Source organism: Arachis ipaensis, chromosome B10, assembly GCF_000816755.2.
Source record: "Arachis ipaensis cultivar K30076 chromosome B10, Araip1.1, whole genome shotgun sequence".
NCBI lineage: Eukaryota > Viridiplantae > Streptophyta > Magnoliopsida > Fabales > Fabaceae > Arachis > Arachis ipaensis.
Window position 1 is genome coordinate 3,938,602 of NC_029794.2, and position 13,306 is coordinate 3,951,907.

At 36.4% G+C, this 13,306-nt stretch overlaps 4 protein-coding genes across 4 annotated transcripts in view; 1 reads left to right on the plus strand and 3 right to left on the minus strand.

Moving 5' to 3' along the window:
• Nucleotides 2,202–5,578, minus strand: LOC110267939. The gene is made up of 2 exons (XM_021113804.1): nt 3,012–5,578; nt 2,202–2,923 (listed from the first exon to the last, which is right to left on the minus strand). Exon 1 carries the CDS (start codon nt 5,576–5,578, stop codon nt 4,805–4,807), a length of 774 nt encoding a protein of 257 aa, XP_020969463.1. The 3' UTR covers nt 2,202–2,923; nt 3,012–4,804.
• On the minus strand, nt 8,568–11,519 carry LOC107623238 (28 kDa heat- and acid-stable phosphoprotein). Its single transcript, XM_016325422.2, has 8 exons — nt 11,165–11,519; nt 10,001–10,038; nt 9,687–9,767; nt 9,481–9,564; nt 9,350–9,384; nt 9,124–9,209; nt 8,911–8,976; nt 8,568–8,833 (listed from the first exon to the last, which is right to left on the minus strand). The coding sequence occupies exons 1-8, from the start codon at nt 11,229–11,231 to the stop codon at nt 8,799–8,801; spliced, it is 492 nt and encodes a 163-aa protein (XP_016180908.1). The 5' UTR covers nt 11,232–11,519; the 3' UTR covers nt 8,568–8,798.
• Nucleotides 12,117–12,534, plus strand: LOC107623239. The gene has a single exon (XM_016325423.2). It carries the CDS (start codon nt 12,120–12,122, stop codon nt 12,327–12,329), a length of 210 nt encoding a protein of 69 aa, XP_016180909.1. The 5' UTR covers nt 12,117–12,119; the 3' UTR covers nt 12,330–12,534.
• The window catches only part of LOC107619965 (anthocyanidin 3-O-glucoside 2''-O-glucosyltransferase-like), a 2,089-nt gene continuing 1,211 nt past the window's right edge, over nt 12,429–13,306 (minus strand). The window contains exon 2 of the mRNA XM_021114239.1: nt 12,429–13,306. This exon is cut by the window's right edge and continues 51 nt beyond it. Within this exon, the coding sequence (XP_020969898.1) occupies nt 12,833–13,306 (474 nt within the window). The 3' untranslated portion in view covers nt 12,429–12,832.

Genomic DNA, 13,306 nt, shown 5'->3' on the forward strand with positions numbered 1-13,306 from the left:
AAAATACAAACGCAGTCATATTTTTGAAATTTCATAAAAAATGTCCAAGTTGAATTTCATGTTGGATAGCTATTTTAATTACATGGCATCAAACAGTGACATATATCAAAAGAAAAAAATATTTAAATTAGCGACGAGACATTAAAAGGCAAGTTAAATGACAGTATAATTTTCAATCCAACCTTTAAAATTTAGGATTCTAAACAAGAAGATGTTTTATTATTGATAATGCTGAGAAGACAAAAAAATTATTAGAATTTATTTTATTCAATATTTATAAAATTTATTTTTATTTACCAAATAAAATAAGCTCTAATTATTTTTTACTAAATAAAATAAATTTTAATAATTTTGGACTATTTTTTTTATTATCAGACTTTTCCGTTTTATTATTTGCCTTCAAACTTATAGAAAGTGATTAATATAGGAACGGAGGAAGAAAAGTGGCACGACCTAATTTGAATTTCAATAATGGAAGATGAGTTGGTAGGTAACGATGCAGATATATGCAGTTAAGACTTGTAATAAATATAATAAATACTCTAATCATATGGCACATGGATGATGGATCAATACAACCTATTTTTCTCCCGTTTCTATTATTTGGTAATATGGATATTATGATATATACATTGATTAAAAGGACATGCATAATTTGATGCTGACGTATATGATCTGTCCTTGTTCTTTTTGTAGTTAATTAATTAAATAATATTTTAAATTTTTTTTGTCAGATGAATTGGACAATCTCTAATGTTAAATATTATAACACACTTACATTACACATTCATCCACACAACACTAATATATTCAATACTTAGCGCATTCACTAAAATTTAAACCCAAATACAGTGAATTAAGAAAAATAGGGTAAATACCTTTTTCGGCCTCTCAGCATTTTAAATTGGGACATATCGCACCTTTATCATTCAGAAACCTCAACCAGGTCCTCAACCATCAACATTAGTGAACGTATCGATCCCTGTGACCGGTTGCCAACAGGTTGCCTGGATGACGTATCAGGTGGAGACTGAGTTGTCAACTGCAGGTGCCACGTGTAAGTAGAAGTTGTTGCAGGGACTCAAAACCCCCTCCCTGTAACTGAAACGGCGTCGTTGCGTTGGGTTCATATTCCCCCCTTCTTGAATGATTGAAAGGGTTTAGGGTTTGCATCTTCTGACTATGTGAGAGGACCTGCAACAGTGGCATGGCTACTGCAAATTCTGGTGCTTCATTCAGTCGCGAGAAAAGATGCGGTGGGGTGAGGAGAGTTGGGGCAGTGGAATGAGTGTCATTCTGGAAGGAGCGTCGAGAAGAATGAAGAAGAAATTTGTTCCTCCAGTGTGCAATTGCGAATCATACGCCATTTTGTTCGAATCTGGCACTTCAAAAAACCCAAGGAGACTTTTCTTTGGTTGTTCTTATTTTAAGGTAAATTTTTTGAAATCGTTTTTATTTGAGTTGCTGCGTTATTTTGGTAACTTGTTGGAGTTTAACAGTAAGCATGTTTGATGTAGAACAACACATGACATTGCAAATACTTTGTCTGGCTAGATGAGTATGTTGCCTCTTTTTGTATTGATGAAGTGCTACAAGATGGAGTAGCAGACCCAACGAAAAAGATGGAAGAAAGAATTACAGAGATAGAAAAGAAGATAGATGAGGTCAAAAACGATGATAAAAACAGTGGTACTCTTAGCAGATGGAAAATGTTTGAGTTGATTTTGCTAGGAATTGTAATAGGAAAGGGATGTAGTCTAGTTACAGCTGTATAATATTAATATGCCTTTGAACTTGTAAATTCAGTGTTTTGTAATGGGTACAATTTCTGAATGTAGTGAAAGAAAAGACTATGAAATTGTAATAAACTATGGTTCTGGATTAATAGACATTGTTTAGTCAGTTATGAGTATTTTTTGCATTTCATGATTTGTGTGTAATTGATTGACAAAATCATGGTTGAAAGAAACTGAAAACATAGTAACAATGCACATTTACACAAGGATTATATATTGTCATTTCATAAATCCAAGATTTGGAATATGTAGCTCATAAACCATGTGAGGCAAAGTTTCCATAAGGTAACACACAAGGTACACCAGACAAAGTTTACAAAATAAAACTCCCAAACTATGTGAGGCCAAGTAGTTTTCTAAAAAAACATGTCCTTACTTGGTAGTAATTTTTCAAATTCTGGACTAGCAACTAAAAAATATAAACAGCATTACAAACAGATAAGTCTTATGGTCTAAAAATCCTAGTTAACTAAGTCTGCTTTAGTGGCCTGAAATTTGGTGTTGGAATGAACTTCAATAAGTCTGAAGAGGTTTCTCCACTTGATGCAGCCACTGTTTCCTTGGAGATGGCCTCAAGATTTTCTGGTGTAGCTGCTGGCTGGTGGCCTATTTGTGGATTCAGAGAACCTGGTGGCCTAAAAGTCTTCAGCTTGGGCCTGAATCTGGCACTTGGTTGGGCTGGTGGTGCAGGACTTGACTGGCCTGGTGGTGAAGGTGTTGGCTGGCCTGGTGTTGTAGGTTCACCTTGAGATTGCTATGCAACAACATCCAAAATCAGCTAGTTACTTCACAAAAAAAAAAAAGAGTTAACAAGTTAGACTGCATAGTATAGTGAATAACATTTACCACTGGAGGGGCAGATTGAGTGATTGGAATTTCCTCTTGTGGAGCATGTGGTCTCTTTGGCATCTTTTTCTTATGCTTCTTAATCTTAGCCTGTTCTAGTTTCAAACAATAATATAGCAAACCAATCAGGTCTAAAAAGACACACAGCCAAGCACAACACTAAACCTAAAGAACAAAAAGCATAGCAAAGTAAAATTCACAGTTCTAACCCTAATTTCCTCTAAAGTAGGGTTCGGCCTTTGATGCATGGGTTTGTTGTGAGTGTGGCCAGATGTTCCACCCTGAACAATGATTTCAAGATTTCAATTAACTTATAGTATTCCATGTATGCAGAAAGAAAAGCAAATTTTCTACAAAATTTTTCCATACCTTGTTATTTCTCCTGCTTTTTGGTTGCCAGTTAGGGTTTTTAGGTGCTCCCTTACATGTTTTGAAATAGTGGCCACTTTCTCCGCATTTGCTACAGGTAACCTAGAAGGTCCTTCTAACCTTGTTGCCATCACTTGGAGCTGGAGGTGTAGCTGATTCCTTTCTCCTCTTAGTTGGTCTACCAACAGGTCTCACAATTTTTGGTGGATCAGCCTTCAGTTGGTTAGTTGGTTCCCAATACTCTTCACTGAGTACATGGTTGATACAAATGTCATATGTCTTCCTTATGGTTTCCATAGTGAGAAATGGAGACACGAAGTCTACAGCTGATTTTACCCTCACTCTGGATATTGCTGCAATAGCATGAACACAAGGTACACCTACAGAACATAATTTATCAAATATAACATCATCCATAGCTCAACAACATTACCAAAAAAATTGAGTGATTTGACATGCATACACCTAACCTGTGAGCTGCCATAAATTACATGTGCAGGTTTAATTTTTCAGGTTAACCCCAAGTTTTTGTGTATTCCTGGATACCTCAAATACAACCCTGTCATTGTCACCACACCATTAAGCATTCTACTTGTGACTTTGTGGCTTAATCCATTTGTCTAATTTCATTTGCTGCACTGGTGCTAGCCTTCCTTTATATGCCCCTAGGATCCTCTTGTGTCTAGCCATTTTGTTCATAACATGAACCCGTAGCTTCTCACACAGTGTTAGAATTGGTTTCTCCCTAGCTTCCACAATGATTGCGTTCCAAGACTCACACATGTTGTTTGTCACAGCAGCATTCTTAGGATAATGACTGAAAAATGCCTTATACCATACCTTAGGGTCAAACTTACTCATGTATTCCCAAACTCCATTACTCACAGTTTTCAACCTATCCATAGCAGCCTTGAACTGAACTGGAGTTGTGCTCCTAGCAGCTTCCCAAACACAACCCTTAACCTGTTTGTCCTTAAACCTCTTTTCACAATTTTTTCACATATGCATCACACAGTTCCTATGAAATGCATTTGGCATCACCTCTTGGACTGCCCTTACAAGACCCTGCAGAATATTATATCACATAGTTAAGTTATCACAAACTAACAATAGTAGAGGCTAGCTAGTAACTATGTAACTTACTTTCTGTTGATCAGACATCAAATGCCATCCAAAGAGCATGCTTGCCCCGAAGTCCTCCTGAAGGTAAGTCAGAAACCATTTCCAATTATCAGTGTTCTCAACCCTGGTTACACCAAATGTGATGATAAATACATGATTATTTACATCTTGTGTCACTGCAGAAAGAAGTTGGCCTCCATAGTAACCCTAAAAGAAACACCCATCCAGCCCGATGAGTGGCCTGCACCCATTCCTGAAGCCTCTTTTGCAAGCATCAAAACTGATATACAATCTCTGAAACAAGTTTGACCCTTGTGGCTGGGGTAAGGTGTTCATATGTGCTGTGCTCCTTGGATTGCTCTTGTGTATCTCATTCAGATAGTCCCTCAGCTTCCCAAATTGTGCCCCTTCACTGCCCAACACAGTCTCCTTAGCTTGCTTTATTGCTCGTGTAATCATCTTTTGATTCAATTGAACATTATAGTCTTCTTTCATATGTTGCATTGCCTCCTTAGGTGTCAACTTTGGTTGCGTTTTTAGTCGCAATCCTAATTTCTCAGCAACCCAATTTTTATCAGCAAGGTTGCTTCCATAATCCCGGCCACATGTGTGCTCACTGTGAAATGTCTTGACCTCAAAAGAGTTGGTAACCGAGTTCTTCGACACAAAAATTAGCTAACAACAATCTTCCTCCGCACAAGCTGCTCTAACTCTTTCGGCTCATTTTTCAGGTACATGCAATCCCTTCCATCTTGCACAAACACATCCTTAAGTGCTCTTTTAAATTGCTCCATAGTTGCAAACTGCATACCTAGCCTAAACTGCACCTCTCCAAATGTTTTGCCTTCATTAAAATCTGGACCAGCAGGGCCCCTCTCATCATCTGATAAAATGGGAGTCACAAAACCCTCAAACTCATATTCATATACAATGTCAGCACCATCAACAAATTCCTCACCAGCCTCAATTGCAACCCCCTTTTGTTCCACATTTCCAATACTAGCTGGGCCTTTCATATTACCTAGATCCGGCCCAACACAGCCTCCACTACCTGGGCCTTGGCCTAACCCTGAATCTCCACTGCTAGACCCACTTTCCATTTCTCTATTCAGAATATGTTTCATCCTCCTCTTACCAGTATATCCCTTGGAGGCCCTTCTCTTTGCCATAGTCTTAGGTGAGCCAAACTTTTCATTTTTCTTCTTTTTTCTTTGTACATCAACAGACTCCTCAGAACTCTCAGTCTCATACCCAGGAGGAGGGGGCTTGTAAGCTTCATCTTCAGCACTCTCGTATGAATCATAGGAGGAGGAAGAAGATTTTGAAGAATCTATCACCACCAACACATCGTCATCTTCAGAAACCACTTCCTCCACCACAGACTCATCGTCAGTTACAACAGGAATATCCACTCCATGCTCAAAGTAAAGGTGGAACTCCTTCATATTATGGCTCATAGTGAAGTCGCACATATTGTTGATCTCCTTGCCATAGAGCACATGCAGACCATCCTCGAACTCAATAGCAGTTACGTCATGCTAGTAGATTTGTTTGTATGTCAAGTACCCCAAACATTTGAAAAGTTCCTCCAGGTCCTTCTTGTTTACGAAATCAATATCCATTGGAGAAAACTTCTCTACCTTCCCGCCTAAGTAATGTAGCTTACCATTAGCTCTTACAAACTTTTCGCCATGGTTAAATACAGGGATCACAAACACAGACATCTGCAACATTTATAACCTGGATCATTAAAGTTTTACCGTAATGCACAACAATGCCACCAACATTATCATCACTAAAAGCACTACATACAAATTTCATTGTCCGGAATACTCACTACGTTTATCAACCCCTAGCATTACCAAACTCTAATTAAAAACAGTGTTTATTGTTAACCATTTTATCCATTAATCATATTGATCAATACGAACGTAAAGCAGTTCACACCCCTCATAGACATGCATGAAAAATAATTACATTCTCAACTAACACAATGTGAAAATCGAAAAAAGGAACTAACCTTTCACTGCCGTCTCACACAGTCAACATCTAACTCCTCCACACGTTCGTCGTAGATTTGATTATACCAAACTTCCGTTCTAGCGTCGTGCAAAGGTTCTGGAGGGAAACAATGGTGGGAGATGAAGTGTTAGGACTTTTTAGTGAATGAGTAAAAACAAGAAGGAGATTACAGTAAATATACCTTGAAAGTGAGGGGGAATATAAACCCAACGCAACGACGCCGTTTCAGTTGCTGGGAGGGGGTTTTGAGTCCCTGCAACAACTTCTACTTATACGTGGTGCCTGCAGTTAACAACTCAGCCTCCACCTGACACGTCATCCTGGCAACCTGTTGACAACCGGTCACAGGGGTCGATACGTTAACTAATGTTGATGGTTGAGGACCTGGTTGAAGTTTCTGGATGATAAAGATGCGACATGTCCCAATCTAAAATGCTCAGGGACCGAAAAGGGTATTTACCCAAAAAAAAAAATAATTTTACCAACAGCTGGATAGTTCAAGGTTTAAACTCCCACAATGGGCGGTGCTACATTAAATGGATGTTGACTGAAGTCGAATCACAACACCCAACTTGTAGACATTATTTTCGCTGATCAAACTGAACTAAGAAGAAACATATGCAACCAGTCAAAAATAAGGATGATGTGATAAAACATTACAAGTTATCACATCAAAATGCTAAAGTTTAATCCAATCATAATTAATTCATGATTGAGCCTAGTTATATATGCTGTTAAAACTATGTTGAGTCCTTAAAGAAAAAAAGACAATTATTACTTATATCATATGACATAGTTTAATCAAAGTGGGATTGGAGTTTTATACTAGTGATTTGGATAAAAGAAATGTTATTACAAATGAACAATCAACAAAAAGTGATAGATACCATAAGCTGCAATTATATTATATCATATATAACAACTACCGTATCATCTTTGAAGGGAAGCTATATATATGATGATATTAATTGAGATTAAGTTGTAGACTACTATGTATGGCCTAATTATTAGTGAGCTATATTCTAAGGTTCACTTTTGATTTTGAATTAAGTTTTCACTTGCCGGCCTTCTGTTTTTTTTTTTTTGTCGCCGGCCTTGCCCACTTTCATGTCGTTATTATTCTTTATCCTTCCTTACAATGCAAAACTCTATAATAATAATAATAACAATAATACTAATTAATTAATTAATAATACTACCACCTTTCGAGTGCTATACATTTCTCAAACAAATGGCAGTTTAGAGAGTAAGTAAATACCCTTTTAACTTAAATTGGATGGATGGGATAAGAGAGACTCCAACAAGTTCTCAAACTATTCTTGTATTATTCGCCTCTTAAAGTTTAGGTATTTACGTCATTCCCATATTGAGTTATTATACTTTCTTTCTTATATGAATTTATTTATAGTAAAAGATAAAACTAAACATCAACATTGACACAACTTAGGATACTGTAAATATCTGGATACATTAAATTACACCTCAAAAAAAAAAAAAATAATAAAGCTGGACATAATGCCAGAACAATCAAGGTAGCAAGTAATGCATTGGCTGAAGAGGCTTGCTTAGCTGTTATGTGTTATTATGCTTAAATCTTTGTTGATCATGTTCCTAGCATTAATGAAACCAGTGGTTGTTAAAGAGGTCAAGATACCTAAATAAATTCATGATATTCGGGTATGGAATTTGGATTCTCTAAATTTTAAATTTGTACTTTAGAGGGTAAAGTGTGATTTTCTACCTTTGAATAGTTTCTGTCTCATATTTATTTTTAGTCCCACCTATAAAATAAATGGAGAGATCACACTTTACTCTCTAAAGTGAAATTCAAACTTTAGAGAATCCAAATCCTCGGGTATGGTCCATGTAAGGTATGATAATAAGTAATAACGCATTATCCCTTAATCAGTAGTTACTCAAAATGAAAATAAGTTATGTGATTATGTGATCAGCAGTTACTCAACAGAGAACATAGCAACGTCCCCAAGAAGAAAAAGAAACCCATCTCAAATAGCTGAATAAGGGCAGACCAATGCAAAGCACCCATGCTGCATGAAGTTTGGTTAAAGGCTGATTCCAAAGAATATAAGGTAGACGGTCTAAAATAAAAATGTTAAGTGGCAAATTCTACTATTTGAATTTATAGCCAAAGACATCTATCTCGAATAAGAAAATGATAATGTCACTTTAATTTTGATAATACCACTCCAAACGTTTTTTTACATTGTATATTTGCAAGAATTTATAGAATAAAAAAATGACATTATCAAAATAGGAGTAACAGTATTCATTCATTCTCGAATAACATGGAAAACACTAGAATGCTATTTAGAGACTGAAAATGCAATAATGCCCTACTCTAACAAAAACATTTTGGTTAACAAATAGAAGGGTAGAGGGCATGGAGGATACTGCAGAGAAAGAGAAATATTTTCCCTTGGCTTGATGTAGGGAACCCTTTTATATAATAATAATAATAATAGTAAATATTTCAAGCCAAATAATTGCATTACATGTTAACAACTTGGAATGGTTATCTCCATTATAAAGCTAAATGGACACAATATTGTATTGTAGTGTAGTGAGAGCACAGATTCCTCCTAATTGGAGTAAAACCAGGCCACACAGCAATCTCCATGAAATTCACTTGCGTGCTTCGGCTTTCTTCTGCTCTTTGGCTGAAACAGATTGAATCCTCGGTTCAAAGACTTTGAAATCACAAGAGTTGGCAAAACAAACAGTCATTAGAGCTTACCAGCTTTCTCTTCTTCTCTCTTCTTAGCTGCTTCCGCCCTTTGCTGACGTATAAGAGCTAAACGTTCTGCATACCAAAGATAGAAACATTAATCATATGTATTTTACAATTAAGATTCTCATGATTTCTCCCAGCAAAACATATCTATTTCAGTTAAACTACTGTAGCGTACTCCAATCATCAAAACTTGTACACAAGCAACCATAATGGTACCTAAATCCTTCCTTGCTTGTTCTGTTTTTCCTTGCTCTTGCAGCCGCATGTAGCGCTCATGAGCTCTCTGTTTCTCTAGCTCCTCTCTGCAAAAAGGTGGGAAATTTTATATATAAAGAAAACTTCACAACTTTCACCAATATGGAAAAAGCAATTAGACAAATAGAATGTCCAGATCTCCTTTAACAATCTTGCTTTAACAAGAAGCGAATAAAAAATAACAAACCTTTCACGCCTTGAAAGTTCAGTAGTTTTTCCAACCTGCACCGACGGAAAAAAAAGCTAGCATTATATTTACCATGAAATTTATTATAATAAGATGTCAGTGTAAAGATCGAAAGGGAAAGTTGAACTCACATCAACATCTCTAGCTTTCAAGCTCTTAGGCTTTACCAAGTTAGGATTTTCAATCTCAATAATCCCTTGAGTTCCTTTACTCTTCTGCATACATTATATGGCAACAGGACAGTCAATTTCATACTTACGAGGGCATACTGCAGAAGCAAACAAAAGGACACAAAAAAGTGAACAATTCAGGAAAATTTATATAGTAGTAAATTAACTGTGGCTTCTTCTTCTTCAGATTCTTCCCCAGATTCATCCTCAGACACTTCCTTGGGTTCTTCTTCATGCTCAGCTTCTTTCTAATAAAGTCATCAAGAAAATGATCAGGTTAGTAAAATTTGGTTTGCAAAAGATATCAAGAAAATGGAAACAGTTTAATTATAATCATGTACAATTGTACATTGTATTTCTTTAAAAACAAATCACCATAGGTAATCCAAACTGACAAAATTATTCTGTGTAAAGTGAACAAATGATGTGTACTTGAGAGAAAGGAGAAAGAGGGGGTGGGGAAAAGGGTGTAGAAGAAAACCTGTCTAAAAGTTCGAGGCCGGTTTGAGGTACCAGCAACTGCAGTAGTCAAATGAAATATTGAGTTCTCAAAAGTATTCTTTATGAAATTAAGAAATATCTCTTCTGTTTCATCTCTTTAAAGGAGGAGAGGAAAGAGGTGTTGGTATCACAATCTATCTTGTTATTTTAAATTTTAAACTTTTAATACAGCTCAGTTTCGCATTTAGAGAATTGGGTTATAACTTAACCAATTGAACAGTGTAGTATATCAATAGAGTATAAATCATAATGGAAGCTTTTGTCTTCTAAAACTTAAAAGGATTTAAGGGCTGATCAAAGAAAATCATTATAGAAGCTTTTCTTTCTGTCATCAATCCTAAAAAGAGAATAAAATTTCTAGGATCTACTACCACTTTCACAAACAAGTTCCTACATGATTTATCAGCCTCACATAGTCACATAAACAATCTAAGCCAAAACCATAATCATGTTTGAAATGCCTAAACAACAATCTAAATCAGTTCTCCCCAGCATAGTCAAATTTTGAAATGGTTAACAAATCTTGGAGGGAAAACCAAAATTCTATTAACAAACCTGGCAGTTCTATTTCCTTATGTGTTAAAACTCACAAACAAGACAGACATATCTTTTAAGTGATAGACTTATATAACATCTAGCAACTAGGCAATGTCGCCTTCATGGTAGCCCATATAGAAACCAACCACAATCATAGGCCAAAAAAGTGATAATCTCAGCAACACTACATAATCATTAATTTTCCATTTTCATCACAAATTATAATATTTTTCATATTCATCCAGGGTCCTAACTGATGCTTATTTCATCTATAGTGCAGCACTGCAGCTTGTAGCTTCAGATAAAAGAATTAACAGCATAAACCAACTATGAACGCTAATTTGAATTTCATTCAACATAACAGTATATTCATTAATTATCAAACTTCACAGTCTATCCAGATCTAACTACAAAACGTCCACATAAAAACAACACACGCTTGCTTCAATTTTATTGAATCAATAAACCAGCTACATAAAAACTTAGCTCAAAATCACAATTTGCAACAAGCTGAATAGAATTTCACTGATTTTGAGAAGAAACGACAACACCACCAACAACGGGAATCAGATGGAAAAGAATAAAAGGGTTTGAGAATTGTGCTTACGGAGATCTTCCGGCGTGGAGAACTGGCGGCGACCGGTGGGCTTGCTCTTGTATTTTCCCCTTCCCATCGCAGTTCCAATTCAATAATACCAATCACTCACACACTACGATCAGATTAGAATAATGCTACTCTTCTGCAGCAATCGTTTATGATCAAATAGAATAGAATGCTCAAACCAAAAAGGTGATGCGCTTTCTTTCACTTTATTCCAAATTCCAATCTTTTCTTCTTTTTTTTAATTGTCAAAAACCCTAGTTGCGTTTACTCCATTACAAATTTTGATGAATCCAATTCGGAATCTGTATTTCCAATTTTCAATTTTATTTTATTCTTTTGCAGTTTGCTTCACAAAACTTTTTTATTTATTTTTCGGGGTATTGTTTCTAAACTCAAATGGGCCCAAGAGGCCCAAATTATCTCCAAGGTCCAAGACCTAAAACCTGTTCTTCGTCTTCTACGTCGGTAATTGCAGAGTGAGGAACAGATTTTCTTTTCCCACAGTTCACAGTCCAGAGAATTCAATCTAATCTCAGCTGCAGCAACCACCATTTTAGGTAAACCTCATCATTTGTTTCAATTTGAACTTTTTCTCTCGCTATTTTTTTTCCCAGCTGCTAGAATGAGTTTGGTTGTGCCTTTATGGGTTGCTTGTTGCAAGTTCCGCTTTTTATTTTCAATTCCTGAAATTTATCCATTGTTCTTCTGGAGCTGTATTATTGGTCTTACAGTTCCTAAATTTTAAGGCAAGCCTTATTCGTTTTTTTAGCTCTGTTCGTGGAGAGACATGGTTATCGCTCTTCATTCATTATGCCCAAAACAGAAATGAAAAACAATAGTTGATCTGAATTATTTGTATTAACAATTATTATTATCATTGTTATTTTGTTTTTGGATCAAATGTGTGTATGGTGTGTCCGTTGTTGATAAGCTTGGATGTATTGCAAATTGGCAGGAGATGAAGAAGGGAGTGCACCCGCAGAAGCAATGGATAACCTATGTTACACAAACGGGTAGATTGATGCATGTCATGATGACAAAGATACACCCTGTTGGCAAAGTTTACCACTTCCGGGCAAGGCGTCAGATGGCCGAGAGTTTGGGGCAGATTGCCAAGTTCAGGCGTCGTTTTGGGCTAGAAAATCCAGAAACCACTCCAAAAAAATGACGTCCTCAACAAGAAGAGGGAGAGAAGTTTCTTTGCCTCTATATTTAGATGCAAGTTCAAGGAAAATAACATATATACTTGATGATACTCTTAATCTGGCTTTTTGTAGAATTCATTATATATTTATATATCAAGTTAAAACTGCTGAAACATTTCATTTTTCAGTTAATATCAAGTGATGTCGTGAGTAGTGCATTTTATAAGTTATCATGGGGATAGCATACACTGATATTTATTAGCTACCTTTGAGGCCTTTTACTTTACAAGGAAACACACTAAACCCAATAATTGGGATATGAGAAATATAGAATGTTATGACATTTATGGCAGGGGATAAAATTCTTAGCAGCAGAATCTGATTTTAGTCTACTATCTAGTCATATTCAACTTACACCCCAAAGAATCACATTCATTTTTGTGATTACCATAATATGTATTCCCAGCTCATATGTAAATGCTATTTATTCATCTAGTGGCTTTCAATATTTTTAATAATGTCTAAATCAAGATTTGAGCAGACTATGCAGCTTCTGAACCAAATCATCCAAGTAATAGTTTTCGAGCCCCTTGCTGAGTAGGAACTCCCTCCATTTGCCATGGTTCTTTCTCACAACTTGTCCCACTTCACTATCAGTGTCCATTACAGTTATCACAGCCTTGCACACAGCTTGCCTAGTAAATAGTCCATCATCTGCACTTTTCTTAACCTCTACTCCTACTTTCAATTCTTCACTCATTATTCTTGCATTAATAAATTGATCTCCTGCGTGGGGGAGCAGTACCATTTGGCACTCATTTACCATGGCCTCTGTTAATGATCCAGAACCACAATGAGTTACGAAGCAACCCACGGATGGGTGGCGCAAGATCAATTGCTGTTGAACCCAATCTCCATAAACCACCCCTCTTCCTTTTGTTCTCTCAATAAATCCTTCAGGCAAAGCTGACTTCACTGTTTCTGCTCCGGTCGGGGGTCT

What these genes read in the sequence shown, in the direction of transcription:
- LOC110267939 (XM_021113804.1), bottom strand. Translation starts at nt 5,578, where the DNA reads ATGAAGGAGTTCCACCTTTACTTTGAGCATGGAGTGGATATTCCTGTT.
- LOC107623238 (XM_016325422.2), bottom strand. Translation starts at nt 11,231, where the DNA reads ATGGGAAGGGGAAAATACAAGAGCAAGCCCACCGGTCGCCGCCAGTTC. An exon ending in CTCCACGCCGGAAGATCTCC is followed by an intron (nt 10,039 to 11,164) that starts GTAAGCACAATT and finishes TGACTACTGCAG; the next exon opens with TTGCTGGTACCTCAAACCGG. An exon ending in GAACTTTCAAGGCGTGAAAG is followed by an intron (nt 9,210 to 9,349) that starts GTTTGTTATTTT and finishes ACCTTTTTGCAG; the next exon opens with AGAGGAGCTAGAGAAACAGA.
- LOC107623239 (XM_016325423.2), top strand. Translation starts at nt 12,120, where the DNA reads ATGAAGAAGGGAGTGCACCCGCAGAAGCAATGGATAACCTATGTTACA.